This window comes from Chinchilla lanigera, unplaced genomic scaffold, assembly GCF_000276665.1.
Source record: "Chinchilla lanigera isolate Chin_1 unplaced genomic scaffold, ChiLan1.0 scaffold00096, whole genome shotgun sequence".
NCBI classification, from domain to species: domain Eukaryota; kingdom Metazoa; phylum Chordata; class Mammalia; order Rodentia; family Chinchillidae; genus Chinchilla; species Chinchilla lanigera.
This window is the reverse complement of record NW_004955497.1, coordinates 326041-346155: the sequence shown is the minus strand read 5'-3', so window position 1 is coordinate 346155 and position 20115 is coordinate 326041. Positions and strand designations below refer to the sequence as shown.

The 20115-nt window shown below is 37.5% G+C and overlaps 1 protein-coding gene across 5 annotated transcripts in view; it reads right to left on the bottom strand.

Moving 5' to 3' along the window:
* The window catches only part of Rnf17 (ring finger protein 17), a 147441-nt gene that overhangs the window by 83844 nt on the left and 43482 nt on the right, over positions 1-20115 (bottom strand). For all 5 annotated transcript variants that reach the window (XM_013505511.1, XM_013505510.1, XM_013505513.1 and 2 more), the window contains 4 exons: positions 12754-12943; positions 11541-11709; positions 10603-10793; positions 8713-8854 (listed from right to left, as the gene is read on the bottom strand). In XM_013505511.1, the coding sequence (XP_013360965.1) occupies positions 8713-8854; positions 10603-10793; positions 11541-11709; positions 12754-12943 (692 nt within the window). The remainder of the gene's footprint in view (positions 1-8712; positions 8855-10602; positions 10794-11540; positions 11710-12753; positions 12944-20115) is intronic.

Below are 20115 nucleotides of genomic sequence, written 5' to 3'. Positions count from 1 at the left end.
ATCTGTTTTCATGAGAAACCACTTTGAAGAAATCAATATGTAATGCAACAAGCATTGTTAATTCCCTACCGCTCTGTTTGTAACTCCGTACTGTCCGTACTGTTCCTTTGCTATTTTGTAAAATGTTGTCTGTTAATATTTTCCTCCTTTTATTTTTAAAATAAAAAAAAATAAGGTTGTCAGGGTGGAGCCCAAGTGACTGAATACTGATGAATTTATAGAGGGAGAGCCATCTGTCATGAGACATGTGATACAATGCTGTGCCTTGGGACTCTGCCAGATGTGATCCCTCAACTTTGTACCAGAAATGTGAGCCAAAATAAACCTCTTCATTACACTTACCCAGTCTATGGTGGTATGTTATTAACAAGAGACAACAGGTAGACATATAAAAGACCATCTAAGGCTTAGAGAAGAATCTGGAGTGAGACTCTTAAGTGTTACGGTTTGTGTCTAGATGTCCCTACAAAGCCTCATGAGGTCAAGGGGGAATGGGCTTTTGGGGACAGACAGATCTAGTGTTTGTGATTGATTCATTGTCTAACGCTGGGATTAAGGGTGTGAGTGCTACATCAGCCCTAGGGTGGGTAGCTTCCATATAATATAAGGGAGGAAAAGAGGCTCGCCCTCCTCTCTTCTCTTGTGGCTGTTGGTATCTCCCTCAGCCATGAACAGATGTCTCTCTGCCACACCACCTTGCCTTCGAGCCAGTGGACTATGGACTGCTGAAACTTCTACAAACTGAGCAGAATAAACCTTTTCTCCTTTAACTTTGGGTGTCCTGTATTTATGTCAGTAATGCGAAAAGTAAATGAAACACTAAGAAATTAGGATATTCAAAAACAGACACACAGGTGGAGAAATTTAGAAAGCCACGTGACTGGCCAACAAGATGCAAGCTCAGAAAAGACCTGGGAAGGAAGGCCCTGATCCCTGGGATCTGAGGAGGCCTACTTAAGTGGTGAAGAAGTACCCTACCAAAGAACTAATCTGCAGTTACCGGGAAACTTGTTGCACTTGCTTGCTCTCCTCTCAGTCTTGCCCTGGGGAGATGGGGTGAGGTGTGTTTTTTGGTTTAGCTCTTCTGCAATCCAAGAAAATCTCTGTTAAAACACTGAGCACAGGCTACAGGAACAGAGATTTCAGCAATTAACACATGGCAAGGAATGCTCTTTGAAGGGATAGTTTAAAAAAGTTTCTAACTACTACAGTATTTGATAAAACAAAAGCAAATACAAAAAAAGCTATCAAATTCAGAGGAGGCAGGGAATTTGATTTCCACAGTTATTACATTGTGAGTCAAATGTCCAAATTTCAAAAACAACAATTACTGTACATGTAAGGAGTACAAACAACCAGAATATGGCTGGCTCATTCAAAGAACAAAATAAATCAACTGAAGTTATGGCCTGAGGACGACTGGAATTACTGGACAAGGACATTAAAAGAACTGTCACAGTTCCAGACAAATAAAAGCTGTGGGAGTTCATTACCACTAGACCTGTAGGGTAGGGTTTCACTATGCAGTTCAGGATGGCCTTGAGCTCACTATGTAGCCCAGGCTGGTCTCAAACTCATGACAATCCTCCTGCCTCAGCCTCCAATTGCTAGGATTATAGGTCTGTGCCAGCATGCCTAGATTACACCTCCTTTGTAAGAAATTCTAGGTTATCCAAATTGAAATGACAGAGTATGAACAATATAAAACAATGTGAAGGGGGTGAAAATGATCAAAGTATTTTATGTACATGTATGAGTCTGCCAAAATGAAACCCATTGATCAGTATAACCACTATGTGCAAAAAAAGAGAGAAAAGATATGGGGGGGGAGATAAAAGCATGCAAACGTATAAAACTCACTGTAAAGATATGACACATAATATCAAGAATTCATAAAGCTTATTAAATGCTAGGGAGTATGCAGTGATTCTGACGTGGGAATAAACACGTTTTCAGGATTGATACCAGAAGACTCTGTCACTGCACCAGGGCCCTGTTACCTCATCTTACAGCCAAGACCCTTTACCTTTCATTTCCCTTTTTCTGTAGAACTTTCACTAAAGAAAACTGAGGCATGCGCAGCAAGAAAGCAACCAAAATAAGCCAATGAAAACAGCTTTTAAATTATTTTGAGATAGTGTGTCCCAGGCTGACCTCAAACTCCTGGGTTCCAGACCGTCTCAAACTACTGCTACAGCCTCCTAGATAGTTGGAACTGTAGGTGTGTGCCACCTGCCCTGACCCAAGTGTCTTAAACATGCTACAAAGGGGAAGGGAAAACAAAGAACTAACGGGAGTTGGGAAAATGACATAGGAAAGGACATATTAACAACAGATAAAAATGATTACAAGAAGCAAAACAACTTCTGAAGCTCAAACGTACAGTAAGTGAAATGAAAAACTGACTAGAAGGGTTGGTTCCTAGCAGTGTTAAGTGAGGACAAAAAATGAACTAGAATCAGTGAACTAGAAAATAAGATAATCAAAATCATCAACTCTAGAAAGTACAATGGAAAAGAACAGAAGTTAATTGAGCCTAGGGGACTTGTGAGATATGATCAAGTGGACCAACATATACATTATGGAAGTGAAAAAAGGAGGGAGGAGACAAAGGGGCAACATTTTTTTTTTTTTTAAGAAATAATAGTAGAGAAAAAATCCCCCAAATTGATGATACATGTGAATTTGCAAACACAAAAGGCTCAGGAATTCTTTCTGATCTTTTTGTCTCAGCTTCCCAGTGTTGGGATTATAGGATGGTGCTGCCGTATGAGATTTAATCCTCCAATTTTAAGAACAGATGAAGTACTGGATATGATGGTATACATCTACAATTTCAGCCATGTGGATGACTAAGGAAGGAGGATCATAAATTCAACACAAGCATCTGTCTCAAAATTTAAAGGAGGGCTAGGGACATAACAGTGGTTAAATGCTAGCTTAGCCTGTACAAGACCCTGGGTTCAATCCCAGTATCATAATTTAAACAATGATAGATAAAGCAATCAGACAGAGTAGCAGTAAGGAAATAGAAAACCAAATGGAAATAGAAAACCAAAAATCCTTAATCCATCTTGGCAGAAGGAAAGAAATAAACAATAGAGGGGAGACAGAGAAACAATAACAGAAAGTTTTCAGCCAAAACCTGGTTCTTGGAAAAGATCAAGTAAAGAGACAAACTTTTGATTAAAAAAAGGAAAGAAGGAAGAAAAAAAGAGAAGATTCACAAGTCAGAAATGGAAAGTGTAGCACAGGGGTAGAACATTTATCTGCTCCAGCATATATAAACAAAGAAATAAACAGTACTACCAATTTTAATAAACAGAAAGGATTTTAAGACTATCACGAATAACAGTATGCTAACAAACTAGGTAACTTAGATGAAGTCAACAAATTCCTAGAAATATATAACCTACCAACACTGTCTCATGAAAAAATTAGAAAATCTTAATAGACATAACCAGCAGGGAGATTTGATCAGTAATCAAAAACTTTCTAATAATGAAAAGCTCTAGATCAGACGGCCTCACTGCTGAATTCTGTCAAAACATTAAAGAGCAGCTAACAGTATCTGGTCTCAAACTCTTCAAAAAAAGTGAAGGAACACTTTCTAAAAGGCAGAACTAACCTGATAATAGCCATATGAAGACACTACAGAAAAAATGACAGACCAATACTCCTTATCAATGTTGATGCAAAAAACCTAAATATACTAACAAGCCAGGTGTGGTGGTGCATACCTGTAATTCATACTCTGGGGAGGCTGATAAGGAGGACTGCTGCAAGTCTGAGGCTAGCCTGGGCTATATAGTTAGTTCAAGACCAGCTTGAACTAGATAGAAAGACCATCTCAAAAACAAATAAAAACACCCCACACAAGACATACTAATAAACTAAACTCAGCATATTGAAAGATATTATAATTTTCCTCTGATTTGGTCTAAGGTCTCTCTCTCTAGAGAATGGTTTATAAATCTAGCCTGTCCTGAGAGCGTTCCAGGGAGGCAGTCATGGATACTTACAGTGTTCATGGAATACTTCTTTATTTTGGTAGATGGCATTATGAAGTCTAACCAATGACTTGGTTTCCTCTCCTTGGGGGAAAACTTTATGGCTCTTGTCTGAGTCCAGGATACCATTCTGTAGGACAGTCCTGACCAGGACACTAACTAGTTCTGGGTATACAAGTCAGACAAGACAGAGATGAAAGAGCACAACAAAATGTGTGAAACAACAGAAGCATTCTGTTATCACCAGAGAAGTGGAAGGGGGCAGGAAAAGGAGGGCGAGCCACTGGGGCTATCCCTTCAGTTATTTAAAGAACAAGTCAGCCTTATTGCAAACCATCTGTTATCACTTGGGCCTAGATATCCTCCAAAAGCCTTATGTGGTAATAGGTGGGGCTTTTCAGAGGGAGCTGAATGTCTAGTGCATGATACTAGGACTGATTCATGGTGTGATGCTAGGATTAAGGGTAAACCAACATAAACACAGCCTGGGTATGAGTGCTACCTATCCTAAGGGCAGCAACCCAGGATAAAATACAAGGGTCAGAAATAGGGCTGCTGTTGTCATTTGCTGTTTGCTACTTCACTACTCTGCTGCTTGCTGCCTTCTGCTGCTTGCTGCCCTCTGCCCACCATGAACTGTTTCTACTCTGCGATGTCCCTGTGCCATGTCACTCTGCTTTAGAGCCCGCTGACTGTGGACTTGAACCTCTACAAACTGTGAGCTGACTTAAACCTTTCTCCTTTAACTTTGGGTGTTGGATATTTTCTCTCAAAAATGAGAAAAGGAAGCAAGACACAATCACATAGGGAGAGAAAGTTTTAACTAGGTCATAGATAATGTGGAGTAACATCTGAAACAACTTATGTTGACAGGCCTAGAGTAGGTGGCAAGACAGCTATATTAAATTTATGGCAAAAGAATTATCTATCATGCTGTAGCAGAAATTTGTTCTGTAATTCAAAAATAGTTCAACATAAGAAAATCCATGTTATAGACCCCATTAATAGAATGAAGGATAAAGATCCAGGCATAATTATCTTTTTTTTTTTTTTTTTTTTTTGGTATTGGCAGTAGAACTCAGGACCTTGCACTTGTGTCACTGAGCTATATTCCTGGCCCAACTATCTGAACTCTCATAACAAAAAGGTATTTACAAAATTGAGCACTCTTTCATGAAAAAAACAAAACAAAACAAAACTATAAGAACAGCGGGAAACGTACACCACATGAGAAAGGTCATTCAGGAAAAACTGACAGGTAACATTACTATGAAATCATGAAAGAGAAAAATTTTCCTTAAGCTTGGAATTAGAGGACATCTGCTTCTGCATATCATCTTCAAAATGATATTAGAAGTTCTAGTCAGAGGCATTAAGACAAATACAATCCAAACTAGAAAAAAGAAGCAAAATACCTCTATTCACAGATGACTCATAAGAAAAACCCCAAATATTCCACACACACATCTCTTAGAAAAAACTTAGCAAAACTGATGGACACAAAATCCACATGCAAAAATCAGGGTTTCAATACAAAGCACAAGCAATCTGAAGAGGAAATTAAGAAATTCCACTTAAAATAATATCTGAAAGAGGTAAAAATTTAGTAATGGACTTAACCAAGGAAATGAATGACTTATATACTGAAAATTATACAAAACTGTCAAAACATATTAAATAAAATGAAATAAATGAGAAAGAAATCCCACATTCATGGATAGGAAGATTTAAAATTATTAAGATATTAAAAGCTTACTGTCATTTCTTGCAGAAATAGAGTAACTCATCCTAAGAGTCATATAAAATATGAAAGGGTCCCTAGAGAGTCAAAACAACCTTCAAAAAAAGAACAAAGCTAAAGGACTCCTCAGACATTCTTATTTCAAAACTTAGTGCAGAGCTGGGAGTGGTGGCACACACCTATAATCCCAGCACTCGGGAGGCTGAGGCAGGAGGATTGTTGCAAGTCTGAGGTTAGCCTGGGCTACAAAGTGAGCTCAAGACCAGCCTGAACTGCATAGCGAGACCTGGTCTCAAAAAAAAAAAAAAAAAAAAAAGAAAACAAAAACAAATTAAAAAAACCCTTAGTACAAAGATGCAGTAATCAAAACAGTGTGATACTGACATAAGGACAAAGAAACCAATGGAATAAAATAGAGAATCCAGATATAAAGCTTTTGTTTTTCACAAAGACAACAAGACCATTAAGTAGGAGAAAGGTAATCATTGTAACAAATGGTACTGGGAAAACTGGATATCTAATTCAAAAGAATGAAAATGGAGGCCTGACTTATATACACAAATTAACTCAAAATGGATTAAAAAGATCTAAATATAAGAACTACAAACAGAGGGCTAGGAGTGTAGCATAGTAGTTGAGCTTGCCTAGCATGCACAAAGCCTGGGGTTTAATTCCAAGGACTGTAACAAACAAACAAAAGCAAAAATACACTACAAAACTACAACTACAAAATTTTTAGTAGGCCTAATTGAGAAGCATCATGATATTGTATTTAGCAACGATTTCTTGGATATGACCCTAAAGCACAAGCAAAAAAGAAATAATAGATGAATCAGACCTCACAAAATTAAAAACTGAGGCTCAACAGACACGATAGAGAGAGTGGAAAGAATCTACAGGATGGGAGAAAATATTTGTGTAAAGTCACATATATGCAAGCACTTAATATCCAGAATACAAAGAACATCTACAATCCAATAGCAAGACAAACAATTCAAATAAAAAATAGAAAGAAAAAGGATTGGAATAGATTTCTTCAAAAAGATATGCATACAGCCAATAAGTAAACACATGCAAAAATACTCAAAACCAACAGTTAATGGGGAAATTTAGATCAAAACCACAATGAGATTTCACTGCAAGAAAACAACTTTTGGTGAGGACATGGAGAAACTGGAACTTTGTTCATTGCTGCTGGGGCTATAAAACTGTACGGTTGCTATGAAAAACAATACGGTACTTCCTCAAAAATTAAACACAGAATTACCACAGAATCTGGCAATTCCACTCTGAGGTACATATCGAAAAAGCAATCATCAAATAAACAAAAAGCTGAAGGCAGAGAACTAAATGGATACTTTCACATCAATGTCCATAGCAGTATTATCATAATAACCAAAAAACAAACAACCCTGGTATCTATCAAGAGATAAATGGGGGGGAGCCAGACAAATGGACACACAAAATATGATGCATACATTATTCAAGCATAAAAAATGAAATTCTGATCTATAGATGAACCTTGAAAATGTTATGCTCAAGTGAAATAAGCCAAACATAAAAAGAATATTATATGACTGTGAGGTACCTAGAATAGACAAATTCATAGAAACAGTAGAACAGAATCTATCAGCAGTTGGGGGAAGGAAATAGGATCTTCACGTTTAAAGGGTACACAGCTTCTGTTTAAGATAATGAAAAAGTTCTGGAAACTGATGGTGGTTACAATGGCACAAAACTGTGGAAATACTCAATGGCATTGAATTGCACACTTAAAAATGGTTAGAGTGGTAAATTTATGTTATGTATATTTTGTCATAATAATACAAATAAAAAGACACTTAAGAATAAAGCAAGCAAGCAACACAGGTCCTAAGTTAGTGCCAGACAGGCAGCTTCCACAAATCATCCAGGGAGCCAGAAAGTGTAGCGCAACACTGGAAATGACAGAAACAGCGGTTACATGGTTGTAAAACAAGCCAGTCCAGGGGCTGGGGATTTAGCTCAGTGGCAAAAGCGCCTGCCTGGCATGCGCAAGGTCGTGAGTTCGGTTCCCGGTACCGGAGAATAAACCAAAAAAAAAAAACCCAAAAACAAGCCAGTCCAATCCCGGCTTTGCCCGTGCAGTGCGCTTCACTCCTGTGGTTAGTGTCTGTATGTAAATGGAAACAGCATCTGTCTCACAGGATTTTTTTTTTTTTTAAACATGATAGAAAACACGATATAGAATTTCAAAACAGTATGACAGGAAATTAACAATGGTTATTATATTGCATGTTATCGTCAAAGTAGTTGCTCAGATTATAAGGTATAGGCATGCAAAACTGATCAAACAATGTAAGCACTATTCCTTTTAATGAATTAACAGAAATTAGTAGTACGATTATCTTAGCTATCTTACATATATATATATATTTTTCAAGATTAGTGAGTTAATTGAAAAAGTCTTAGTCTTTTTGATGAGTAAATTCACGTAACGCACTGAGAGATCAATAAAGATGAACTTACATTGTTATTAGTTATCTAAACAAACACATCAGTTACACATCCAGAGTTTAGTCTGAAATGCCTTAATCTATTTTGGGGTCCAAGTTTAGAAAACTACCTAGTAATTGTGAAACTCTCAGATGTACATGGTCAGAAGGGTTATCATTTACATTCTGATTTGCCAGCTTTATGTGCTTTTCTAGTCTCTAGATCTTACATGGTAGCAAGAAACACTTATACATTACATAATCATTCAATGTCTTTCCCTACACCTTAACTTGCAGGACAAAGAATTCTTTCAATTTAATATGAATCCTGTATACTTTTTGTTAGAGTTGCGGCTCCTAAGAGATTTAAATGTATAGAAGGTCACCAGTGGTTCATTCGCTTTAATATTGACAGTGGGCCCTCATCCCTGTTACACGTTTTTGTTTAAAAACTTTTAAAAGCCCCAAATGAACATTATATACTTACCAACTGAAGATAGAAATCAGTAGGACTATTTATATAACAAACCATAACTGAAACATCTGTCCTTTCTTTGGGCAAAATAGGTGGATGATAGTGTAAAGTCATATTATTTTCAGTGTGACTTCTTGGTGACTGTGACCTAAACCTAATTGAAAGCATAAATAGAAACGTAAGAGTTATTTTCTTAAAGTATCTCTTCTCTTAGTGACTTGATCTGAAGAATGAGCTTCAACAATTCCTGTTCTAACTGCTCCTCCTAACTTCTACTTCTTGGTATTGTCTCCAATTACTGAACCTGGTATGGTGGCTGCCCGTTGGCAACAAAAGGGCTAAAGCTCTTAGCAGCAGAACCTTTCAGTAAAGATGTCCTGCCAGCTACGACCAAGCAGTCATAGGACAGTACAACAACACTGACTAAAATGACGCAAGATACAACAAATCTTTGAGGTAAGACTCATTCATTCCTCCAATGAGCCCTGACCCATCTGCTCTACAAGGTCATGTGGTTAGGCTTCCTTATTTGAAGCTAAGAGGGTTTCTATGAGGCCAAAGGAAATAAGTCTTGCCAACTTGAAACATTTAATGTTAGATACATTACATTTGCTGTTAGACCCTTCCTCTGTATCCTCAAACCCTTATCAAAACTAATCTCTCACCCTGATCTCACAATTACCCTTTTGGAAGCTGGCTCACTGTCCTTGACAGTGTAGGTGGGTCTGAACAAATTCTTATCTTTACTCTTATCCTTGCTAGGTAAATTCTTTATGCTGCCCACATAACCAGCCCTCCTTATGCCATCTTGTATGGTACCAGGGTGAGTAAGAGCTCACTAATTAAGTTTCAAATTTGTGTCAGGACATTTTAGAGCTGAATGCATTTGTGTTGGTCAGTCTGAAGCAGCACTTGGGCAACTGAGAGCTCTCTGTGGCCTTTTATAGTCCCAATATTCTGCTTTTATTTTTCTAGAATTGAACCTACTTGGGTCATTTCTAGAGTCATTTAATCATCCAGGATAGGAAGTTTGAGATGCCACTACTTCTGTAGTTCCTTAGATCATCACATTTTTGCTCAACAGAAATAAAGAAAAGGACACTTTAAGTATTCTAGATTCAGATATTAAATATATATTAGCGACCATGAACTCTTTCCAAAGGCTAGGAAATTTAAGTTAGGAACAACTGAACTATAATTTGTAAAACAGTAGAGCTATCTGTAGTTATCAGAGCCTAAAAGTGATTCTTAGCTATACATATTTTCTATTTTGAGCTATACCTTAATTTTTCTCTTCTTAAGCCAAATTAACTGAACTCAGTTTTCACAGACAACAACTAGAAAACTCTGATAACCACGTTGCTAATCTCTAAGGGTATGTGTCTTAGTTACTTTTCTTGTTGTTAGGACAAAAGACCCAACACTTAAATTTAAAGGAGGAAGGGTTTATTTGTCTCTCAGTCTGTAGAGGTTTCAGTCCATAATCGTCTGGCTCAAAGGCAGGGTGGCCTGGCAGAGGGCCATCACAGAGAAGAGTTCATGGCACTTACAAAATAGCAAAAGCAACAAGGGAGGGAAGGACAAGACTCTGCCCCTTACACAGTATGCAGGCGACTCACCCTAGAGTGAGTATGGCACTCTTACCCTTAATCCTAGCCAAAAGTCTGCCAAATCTATCAGTGGACTGATTTAATAATCACATACCCTTGATCGCAGAACCACACAGTATAGATCCAGGACCTCGGAAAAGCTTGACCCCCATGACTGCATGAAGCCTTGGATGCAAGGAATAACAGTATGCTAAGTTCATTTTGGAGCCCACAGTTTTAAAAGATAAAATCTGCTACTCCTATTTATAGCTACAATCTGAAACAATATTTAAGGTTTTAACAAGTTACTTACCTTGCTAGTTCCATAAAAACTAATGCATCTCTAAGAGACACAGGCATATCACTGCTTATTGTATTTGTTGGTGGTTTTTGCAGATCTACAATAAGCACACCATCTTCTTCTCTAAAGACTTTCATTAAAACAGCCTTGTTATTTACCATTTTCAAAAATTCCACTTTAGCTTCCTCTTTCCAGCCTTTACTCTGTTGGAAAAAAGTAAAATTTCAAAGTGATTAGTAACTATAATTACTTCTACAGTCACACTATCTGCATGTAACTGTACCAGTCTGCAACTCTGGGCAAAGGCACTGAACTAACCACACATACGAGAAACAGCTGAAACCACAAATGCAAGGGCAGTCTTAATGCATGAACAATGTGTATTTTATAAATATATTCTCAGGGTGTTTAGAAGTAGTTTTCACTTTAGACTTTAGCTTTACTATTGAATAGTACAGTAATATGAAAATAATGATTTTTAGCGTGGTATGGCACATATATACAATACTAGCACTCTAGGAAGCTGAGACAGGAGGAGTGTAAATTTAAGCGCTGCATGGGCAATTTTATGACTGAGAAGACCCTGTCTCAAAATTTTGAAAAATTATTTAAAAGGTCTGGAGATGTATCTCAGTGTAAAGGCTCTGGGTGCAATCCCTAGACCACTACCAATGCATGTGTGTGGGTATACACACACACACACAAACACGTATTTTGCATGAATTTTCCACTCAAATGGTGAAAATTCCAAAGTAATTGTGGATGTATTATGTAAGCCTCAGTACAATAAAAATGTTTCTGATCATCAGTTACTCTGGCTTTTCCTATCAGCAATATGTAAGGTATATATGTATGCTCCCTGAATCTAAACACAGCAATTTCATTGGCAATGAACAGCAAAAATTAAAATATTTAGTCTTTCAAGAAGAAATAATTTAAGTCTCACTTACTGAATTATGTGGAACGATGTCTTTCAAGGAACAAGGGTGAGCTAAAGGTGGGACGTCTTTCAGCAACTCTTCAATACATGATTCAGGCTTCCTTAGAACCAGGCATAAATCATTTAGTACATTATGCTGCTGAGCAGTATGTTCTGGTCTCACATGGGTATCACCAACTCTAGGAAGAATTAAAGTAGTATTTTTTTTTTTTTGGCTTTTCTCCGGTACCGGGAACCGAACTCACGACCTTGCGCTTGCCAGGCAGGCGCTTTTTGCCGCTGAGCTAAATCCCCAGCCCCTAAAGTAGTATTTTTTAAAAATAATGTTTCAACCTTGAGCTTGCCTTACTCCTTAAAAGGTATGCATTTCTAAAGATAATTTCCTTAAATTTAATTATCTAGAAAGTTATAATCTAAATTAATATTTTCTCAGTATTGACTTAATTTTGTTTCTAACAGCACAGATGCTGTTTTTATCTCAGCTATTTTTATCTGAGATTTCATACATTCACTCAGTTTAAACCTAAAGGAAATAATGACCCTCTCTGCTAAATATAGATCTATTTATAAAGCTATGATCACTAAATAAAGTGACCATGCCATAGTTAATACTGGTCTGTATACAGAACCATTGCAGTTTCTTTTGGTAAAAGACCTAGTAAGACAATTTTAAACACCTAGTGTGAGTTTCATAGAATGACACTTTAACATCCTTCAGTGAAATGATAACAACATGATTTTATTCTGTCATTACTACATCCAACTGTAACACTTTAAAAGAATCACCTCTGTGTACAGTCTCTGCTTTGAAGCAACATGAAGAGTACTTAAATTTGGAGTACATCAAGAAGTTTCATTCCATGCTTGTAACCTAGTAATACTGTTTTTTGTTTTTGAGACAGAGTCTCACTATGTAGTTCAGGCTAGGTTTGAACTCACTATGCACTCCAAGCTGGCCTTGAACTCCTGGTGATCCTCCCATCTTAGCCTCCTGAGTGCTGGAATTACAGCGTGCACACCATTCCTGGCTAATCTAGTAATATTGATCATATTTTATTTAGTAAAATAAACACAGAGAAAAATAATAAAGTGTATGCCTTGGCAGTGAAGAATGACAAATTATTCCTCTTTACCCTTTTCTAATTTTCTCCATTTTAAAATTTTTTCCCCAAAAAATGTTCCTAAGCAGGCCAAAAATATATAATAATTACAAAATACCATACCCGGTGACAATCAGGACTTCCGAATTTCCAAAATCTACCATGAATATTTCTACAACTGCAACTTCATGGACTGAGAATTTGGTTGGACTACAAGGTTTTCTAATGTTTTTACTTTCTATTGGAATTAATTCAGTGACAGTTCCTCGGCACCACATTCCATTCGCAATACTGTTGACAAATATCCTTGCACCTGAATAATGTGGGGAGACATTATTATCAATGTTAATGAATAAAGACATTTAATAAAGTTCTAGTTTATAAACATGTACAGCACTCTATATTTATAGCACATATAGTACAGTATCAAGTGCTTTGAGGATACAAGGTAATGTATTATGATAATTTGTTACAGAGACTCTTACAAGCTAAAAGGGAGATAAAAACAGAGGACACTAAGTCAGTAGTCATTCAATGAAGAATGATGTTTTGTGCACTACATTAACACAGATGAATGAGACTGTCTTGCCATTAAGAAGTTCAAAGGAGGAGGACAGGTAAATAAATTCCACAATACAGTATATCTACTGAGTGGTTGCTCATTGGGAACAAAAAGGTTTAAACCCTAAAGGAAAGAATTCCAGTGAAAGACTTCCAGGTAGGAAGTCTTAGGACCTCAAACCTTTTCATGTGAAGCCCATGCATTCTTCCCAATGAGTCCCAATCCATTTTCTCTAAAAAGTATGCATATACCTCCTTACTTAAAGCTAAGCTTAAAGAAATAAGCCGGAAAAAATGGTCTTGTCAAACTGCAACTGTAAATGTAATTTGAAAAACAATATAGGTGTTCTTTCAAGAAGTACAAGGTGCTGAGCCAAGAAAAAACATTTTTTAGATAATCACACTTTCTACCTATATCCTTTTTCTATATCCTGAAACCCTTATAAAAACCCAATCTCTCATCCTGACTGGTGTGATTTCTCTCTTGAAAACTGGCCTGTTGTCTATATTGATAGTGTACCCTGATGTAAATAAACTCTTATCTTTTCTACATTCATTGCTGCTATGGACTGGTTCTGGATGTCCCTCAAAGCCTCATGCAGTCATGGGGCGGGCTTCTAGATTTATGATTGATTCATGGTCCAATGTTGGAATTATGGATGTGAGTGCTACACCTGCCCTGGGGCGGGTAGTTTGCATACAATGTAAGGGAGGGAAAGAGGTTGCTTGCAGCTGGTGCACCTCTCTTTTGCTCTTGTTGCTTTTGCTGTCTTCTGCTGCCATGAATGGTTGCCCTCTGCCGTGTGACACTCTGCCTTGGAGCCAGCCAAGTATGGACTAAAACCTCCACAAACCATGAGCTAAATAAACCTTTCGTTCCTTAATTCTGGGCATTAGGTATTTGGTCTCAGCGAGACGACGAGAGAAAAGTAACCAAGACAACTGTCTATTGATAAAATCTTTTAACACCCATGTCACTACCCCTGTGGCCCTCCATAAGCTGTCTCACAGGTCACTTTCCACAATACAGGCCACCTAGCAGCATACATGCACATGTAGGGAAACACAGCTTCTAGGCAGGGAATAGATAAGCTTTATTAAAAATTAACAAGAAATCTTACTAAAAGCAGCTTTTGCCTCTACAATTAGACTCTACACTTAGAACAATTAGAAAGACAAAGGAGAAACTAGACCCAGAGAAGCACCATCAGAATTTATCAGAAAGAGTTAAAGCATGGAGAAAGCCAGAGACATAAAAGACCAGGGAAACCAGCCCCCATACCCACTTCTGATAAAATACGAAGGAGACAAGGGGCAGCCACCTAATGATGCTTACATAATATGTACCACATACACATCTATATATACACACATGTATGTTTATCCTCATATTAGCATCACTGTATTATTACACCAGATACACACATGTCCAGTTTACTTAATCATTAACTTAAACTACTGGTCCTTAGGACGAGTTGGGGGTGAGGTTTAACACTCATCTCACTCAGAAGGCCCACGAACTGCTAACACTAGGGTTCACATTTGGGCCCTCCCTGCATGTGCCCTGTGCCACCTGAGGTACTAGAGCAGGCAGTCCACAAACTGCCAGCACCGCAGTTTGCATCTGGGCAGTCTGTGATCACTGCCAGTGCAGCCTGCATCTGGCTCCTGTGCACACCCTGAGCTGCCTGGAGACATGGAATCAGGTGGGCCACAAACTGCTGACCCTGCGGTTTGTGTCTGGGTTCTGCCGGCACCCTGAACTGCCTGGGAACACAGGACCACTGGTCTGTGATTGCGCCACCAGTGCAGCCTGCTTCTGGACTATACACATGCCCTGAGCTGCTAGGGAACACTGGATCAGACGGCCTGCCATTAGCTGACATCACAGTTTGCATCTGAGACCTGGGAGAACTAGGTACACTTCACCATCTGCCGGAAGACCCCAGACTAAGCAGTGCATCTCGGTGGACACTGAGGGGCAAGCCTGACCACCAGGAAAACTAGGGACACTAACAACCTTTGCTGAGCTGCCAGGGAAGAGGGAGATGAAGCATTCTGCCTCTGGCATCAAACATGATCAAACAAAGGACTAAAATGGAATCTCAGAACTCCACCCCACTCAGAACGAATCCAGGAGACATTAACATAGCAGAATTTGGTAAACACACACCTGAAATTGCTGAAATGATTGCAATGAAAGTAAAGAAACAACTCTATCAGGCCATAGAAGAAATCAGATCAGAAACAATCTCTCAGGTAAAAAATGAAATGACAATAATAATGAAAGAATTGCTCACCACATCTAAAGAAGAAATATAAAATAATGGATGAACATAGGCAACAGATGGAAACATTAAATGAACAATACTGGAACAAACTATAATGCATGAAACAGACTTAAAGGGACATCCAGGAAATCAAAGCCTCCACTGAAATCTGGCAAAACCACTTGAATGAGGCCGAAGGCAGAACTTCAGATTTTGAAGACAGTATGGCAGCTAGCGATCGTGAAAGGAAGGATCTCTTAAAATCAACAAAGAACGAGGAAAAATCAATTCAACAGCTGCAAGACAAGGCAAAGAGGAATAATGTATGACTAATAGGAGTCAATGAAACAGCATGAGGCAACACAAATAACATAAAAAGAGTATTTGCAGAATAATAGCAGAAAATTTCCTAAGCATGGAAACAGAATCTGATATAAAGGTAAATGAGGCATGTAGAACTCCAATTAGTCATAACCAAAATAAAACTTCACCCAGACATATAATAATCAAGATCCTAGATCTCCAGCAAAAGAACAGAATACTAAAAGCTGCTAGAGAAAAGAAACGGATCACCTATAAAGGAAAGCCCATCAGAATCACGGCAGACTTCTCAAGACAAACCATCCAATCGAGAAGAGCTTGGAGTGAAGTATTACAGGTCCTGAGACAAAAGAGCTTTCAACCAAGACTGATGCATCCGCAAAACTATCCCTCAAATTCAACAGAGAAATAAAATATTTCCATGACAAAGAACAATTGAAGAACTTCATGAGTGACAAACCATCCTTACAACGAGTATTAAAAGATATTCTAGAGAGAGAAAAAAATGACTGCAATTTCAAGAAAAACAATAGAAAGGAACCCTCAATTAGAGTAATTAAACAGGTAGAAAAAGTAGGAAACCAACAGCAAGTAAATAAATGACAATGATAAACCAATACATATCAGTTATAACCATAAATGTAAATGGCCTCAATTCACCAGTCAAAAGAAATAGACTGGCAGAGTGGATTAAGAAACAAAATCCATGCCTGCCTGGCAAGCGCAAGGTCGTGAGTTCGGTTCCTGGTACCCGAGAAAAACCAAAAAAGAAACAAAATCCAACGATATGCTGTATACAGGAAACACATTTTACTCAAAAGGAAATCAACAGACTAAAAGTCAAAGGACGGAAAACAATTCTCCATGCAATAGGAACCCAGAAAAAAGCCGGTGTAGCTATTATGTTTGCAGACAATGTAATCTTCAAACCAAGAACAATCAAAAGAGATAAAGAAGGTCACTATGTACTTGTTTGGGGAAAACTGCAAGAGGAAGAGATAACAATCATAAACATGTATGCACCAAATATCAGAGCACCAAACTATATAAGACAAATCTTAACAGACATGAAAATCCAAATAATTAATAACACTATTATAATAGGGGACCTCAACACCCCTTTGACACAAAGAGATAAGTCAACAAGACAAAAAAATCAGCAAAGAAATAACAGATCTGAACCAAATCTGTGAACAAATGGACTTAGTAGATGTATATAGAGTGTTCTACCCCACAACATCAGAATACACATTTTTCTCAGCTGCACATGGGACTTTCTCTAAAACAGACCACATTCTAGCCCATACAGCATACCAACATAAGTGCAAAAGAACTGAAATTATTCCATGTATATTAACTGACCACAGTGCAATGAAATTAGAAATTAATGATAAAAGGAACTCCAAAAACTGCATAAACACTTGGAAATTAAATAACAACCTACTGAACAACCAATGGGTCACAGAAGAAATTAAAGAGGAAATTAAAAAATACCTACAAACAAACAAAAATGTAAATACAACTTACCAGAATCTGTGAGATGCAATGAAAGCAGTCCTCAGAGGAAAATTTATAGGAATGAACTCATACATAAGGAAAACACAGAGAACAAATAAATACCTCAATGCTGCACCTCAAGCCTGACCTTTTAGAAACAGAAGAACAGCCTTTTAGAAACAGAAGAACAAGTCAAGCTCAAAGCCCAAAGAAGGGAGGAGATTACAAAGATCAGAGCAGAAATTAATGCAACTGAAATGAAGAACACTCTACAAAAAATAAATGAATCAAGGAGTTGGTTCTTTACTTTTTTAAATTTTTAAAAATTTTTTTATTTTTTGTTTTTTTTTCCGGTACCAGGAATCGAACTCATGACCTTGTGCTTACCAGGCAGATGCTGTGCTGCTGAGCTAAATCCCCAACCCCAGAGTTGGTTCTTTAAAAGAATAAATAAAATTGATAAACCCCTAGCCAACCTTATCAAAAAAGGAAAGAAGTCAAATTCATGCAATAAGGAATGAAAAGGATGAAATTACTACAGAGCCTACAGAAATTCAGAAGACCATTAATACCTACTTTGAAAATCTTTACTCCCATAGGATAGAAAACTCAGAAGAAATGGACAGATTCCTAGATATGTATGAACTACCAAGGTTGAATCAAGAAGATATAAAAATCCTGAACAACTCAGTATCAATTAATGAGATTGAAAACGTGATTAAAAACTTACTAACAAAGAAAAGCCCAGTCCCTGATGGATTCACAGCAGAATTTTACAAGAAATTCAGAGAAGATTTAATACCAACACTCCTCAAACTCTTCAACGAAAATGAAAAGGAATCCTCCCTAACTCATTTCTGGAGGCAAGTATTGTACTGATACCAAAACCAAAGAAAGATCCAACCAAGAAAGGGAACTACAGACCAATCTCCCTAATGAATATAGATGCAAATACACTCAATAAAATGCTGGCAAATAGAAAGCAGTAAATCAAGAAAATCATACACCATGACCAAGTTGGATTCATTCTAGGAATGCAGGGATGGTTCAATATTCGCAAATCAATAAATGTTATACACCATATCAAGAAAGCCGAAGACAAAAACCCCATGATCATCTCAATAGATGCAGAAAAAGCTTTTGACACAGTCCAACATGCATTCATTATAAAAACTACAGAAAATAGGAATAGATGGTCCTTTACCTCAATCTGATCAAAGCCATCTATGACAAACCAAAAGCCAACACCATACTAAATGGACAAAAACTGAAAGCTTTTACTTTAAAATCAGGAACAAGACAAGGATGTCCACTGTCACCACTTCAATTCAACATAGTTCTGGAAGCATTAGCCAGAGCAATTAGACAAGAGAGGAAAATAAAAGGAATAAGGATAGGAAAGAAAGAAGTAAAATTATCACTGTTTGCAGATGACATGATATTTTATATGGAAGACCCCAAAAACTCCACAAGAAGACTCTGTGAATTAATCAACAAATTCAGCAGTGTAGCAGGATACAAAGTCAACATCCAAAAATCAACAGCATTCCTATACACAAACAAACAGACTGAGAGAGAAATGAATTAAGAGAAATTACCTTTCACGTAAGCATCCAAGAAATTGAAGTATTGAGGAATTAATCTAACAGAAGAGGTAAAAGATCTATTCAATGAAAACCACAGTACTCTAAAAAAAAGAGATTGAAGAGGATTTCAATAAATGGAAAAATATTCCCTGCTCATTGATAGGAAGAACCAACATTGTGAAAATGGCCATACTACCAAAATTGTACAGATTCAATGCAATTCTCATTAAACTACCATTAGCATACCTCACAGATCTAGAGAAAACATTCCTAAAATTCATCTGGAACCAGAAGAGGCCTAGAATAGCAAAAGCAATCCTGGGTAACAAAAACAAGTCAGGTGGAATCACATTCCCTGACCTGATACTGTACTACAAAGCTACTGTAATAAAATCAACATGGTACTGGCTAAAAAACAGACCACAGGATCAATGGAACAGACTGGAAGACATAGCCACAACCACAAACACACTCAGCCATGTAATCTTTGATAAAGGGGCCAAACAAGCTCACTGGAAGAAAGACAGCCTTTTTAATAAATGGTGCTGGAAAAAATGGCTTGCCACTTGCTGAAGACTGAAAATAGACTCAAGTCTATCACCATGCACCAAACTAAAATGGATTACAGATCTCATTATTAAAACAGAAACAGTAAATCTATTGGAAGAGAAAGTAGGTAAAAATCTTGAAGACATAGGGGTAGGCAGAGAGTTCATGAACAAAAACCAAACCACAGGTGAAATACTTCAAAGAATCAACAACTGGGATCTTATCCTACTGAAATGTTTCTGCACATCTAAAGAAATCACCAGCAGGGTAAAAAGGAAACCCACAAATTGGGAAAAAATTTTAGGTGACTGGCCCTTGGACAAAGGTCTTCTATCTAGAATATAAAGAATTAAAAAACATCAGCCCCCCAAATTCAAAGACCCAATCTAAACATGGGCATCTGAGATGAATACACACTTCTCAGATAAAGAAATACAAATGGCAAATAAATACATGAGAACATGTTCAACATCATTAGTCACTTGAGAAATGAAATTAAAACAACATTGAGATTTCATCTCACCCCAGTAAGAATGGCTATCATTAACAAATCAACCAATAACAAATGCTGGTGATGCTGTGGAGAAATAGGAACTCTTCCCCATGAGATTTCATCTCACCCCACTAAGAATGGCTATCATTAACAAATCAACCAATAACAAATGCTGGTGATGCTGTGGAGAAATAGGAACTCTTCCCCA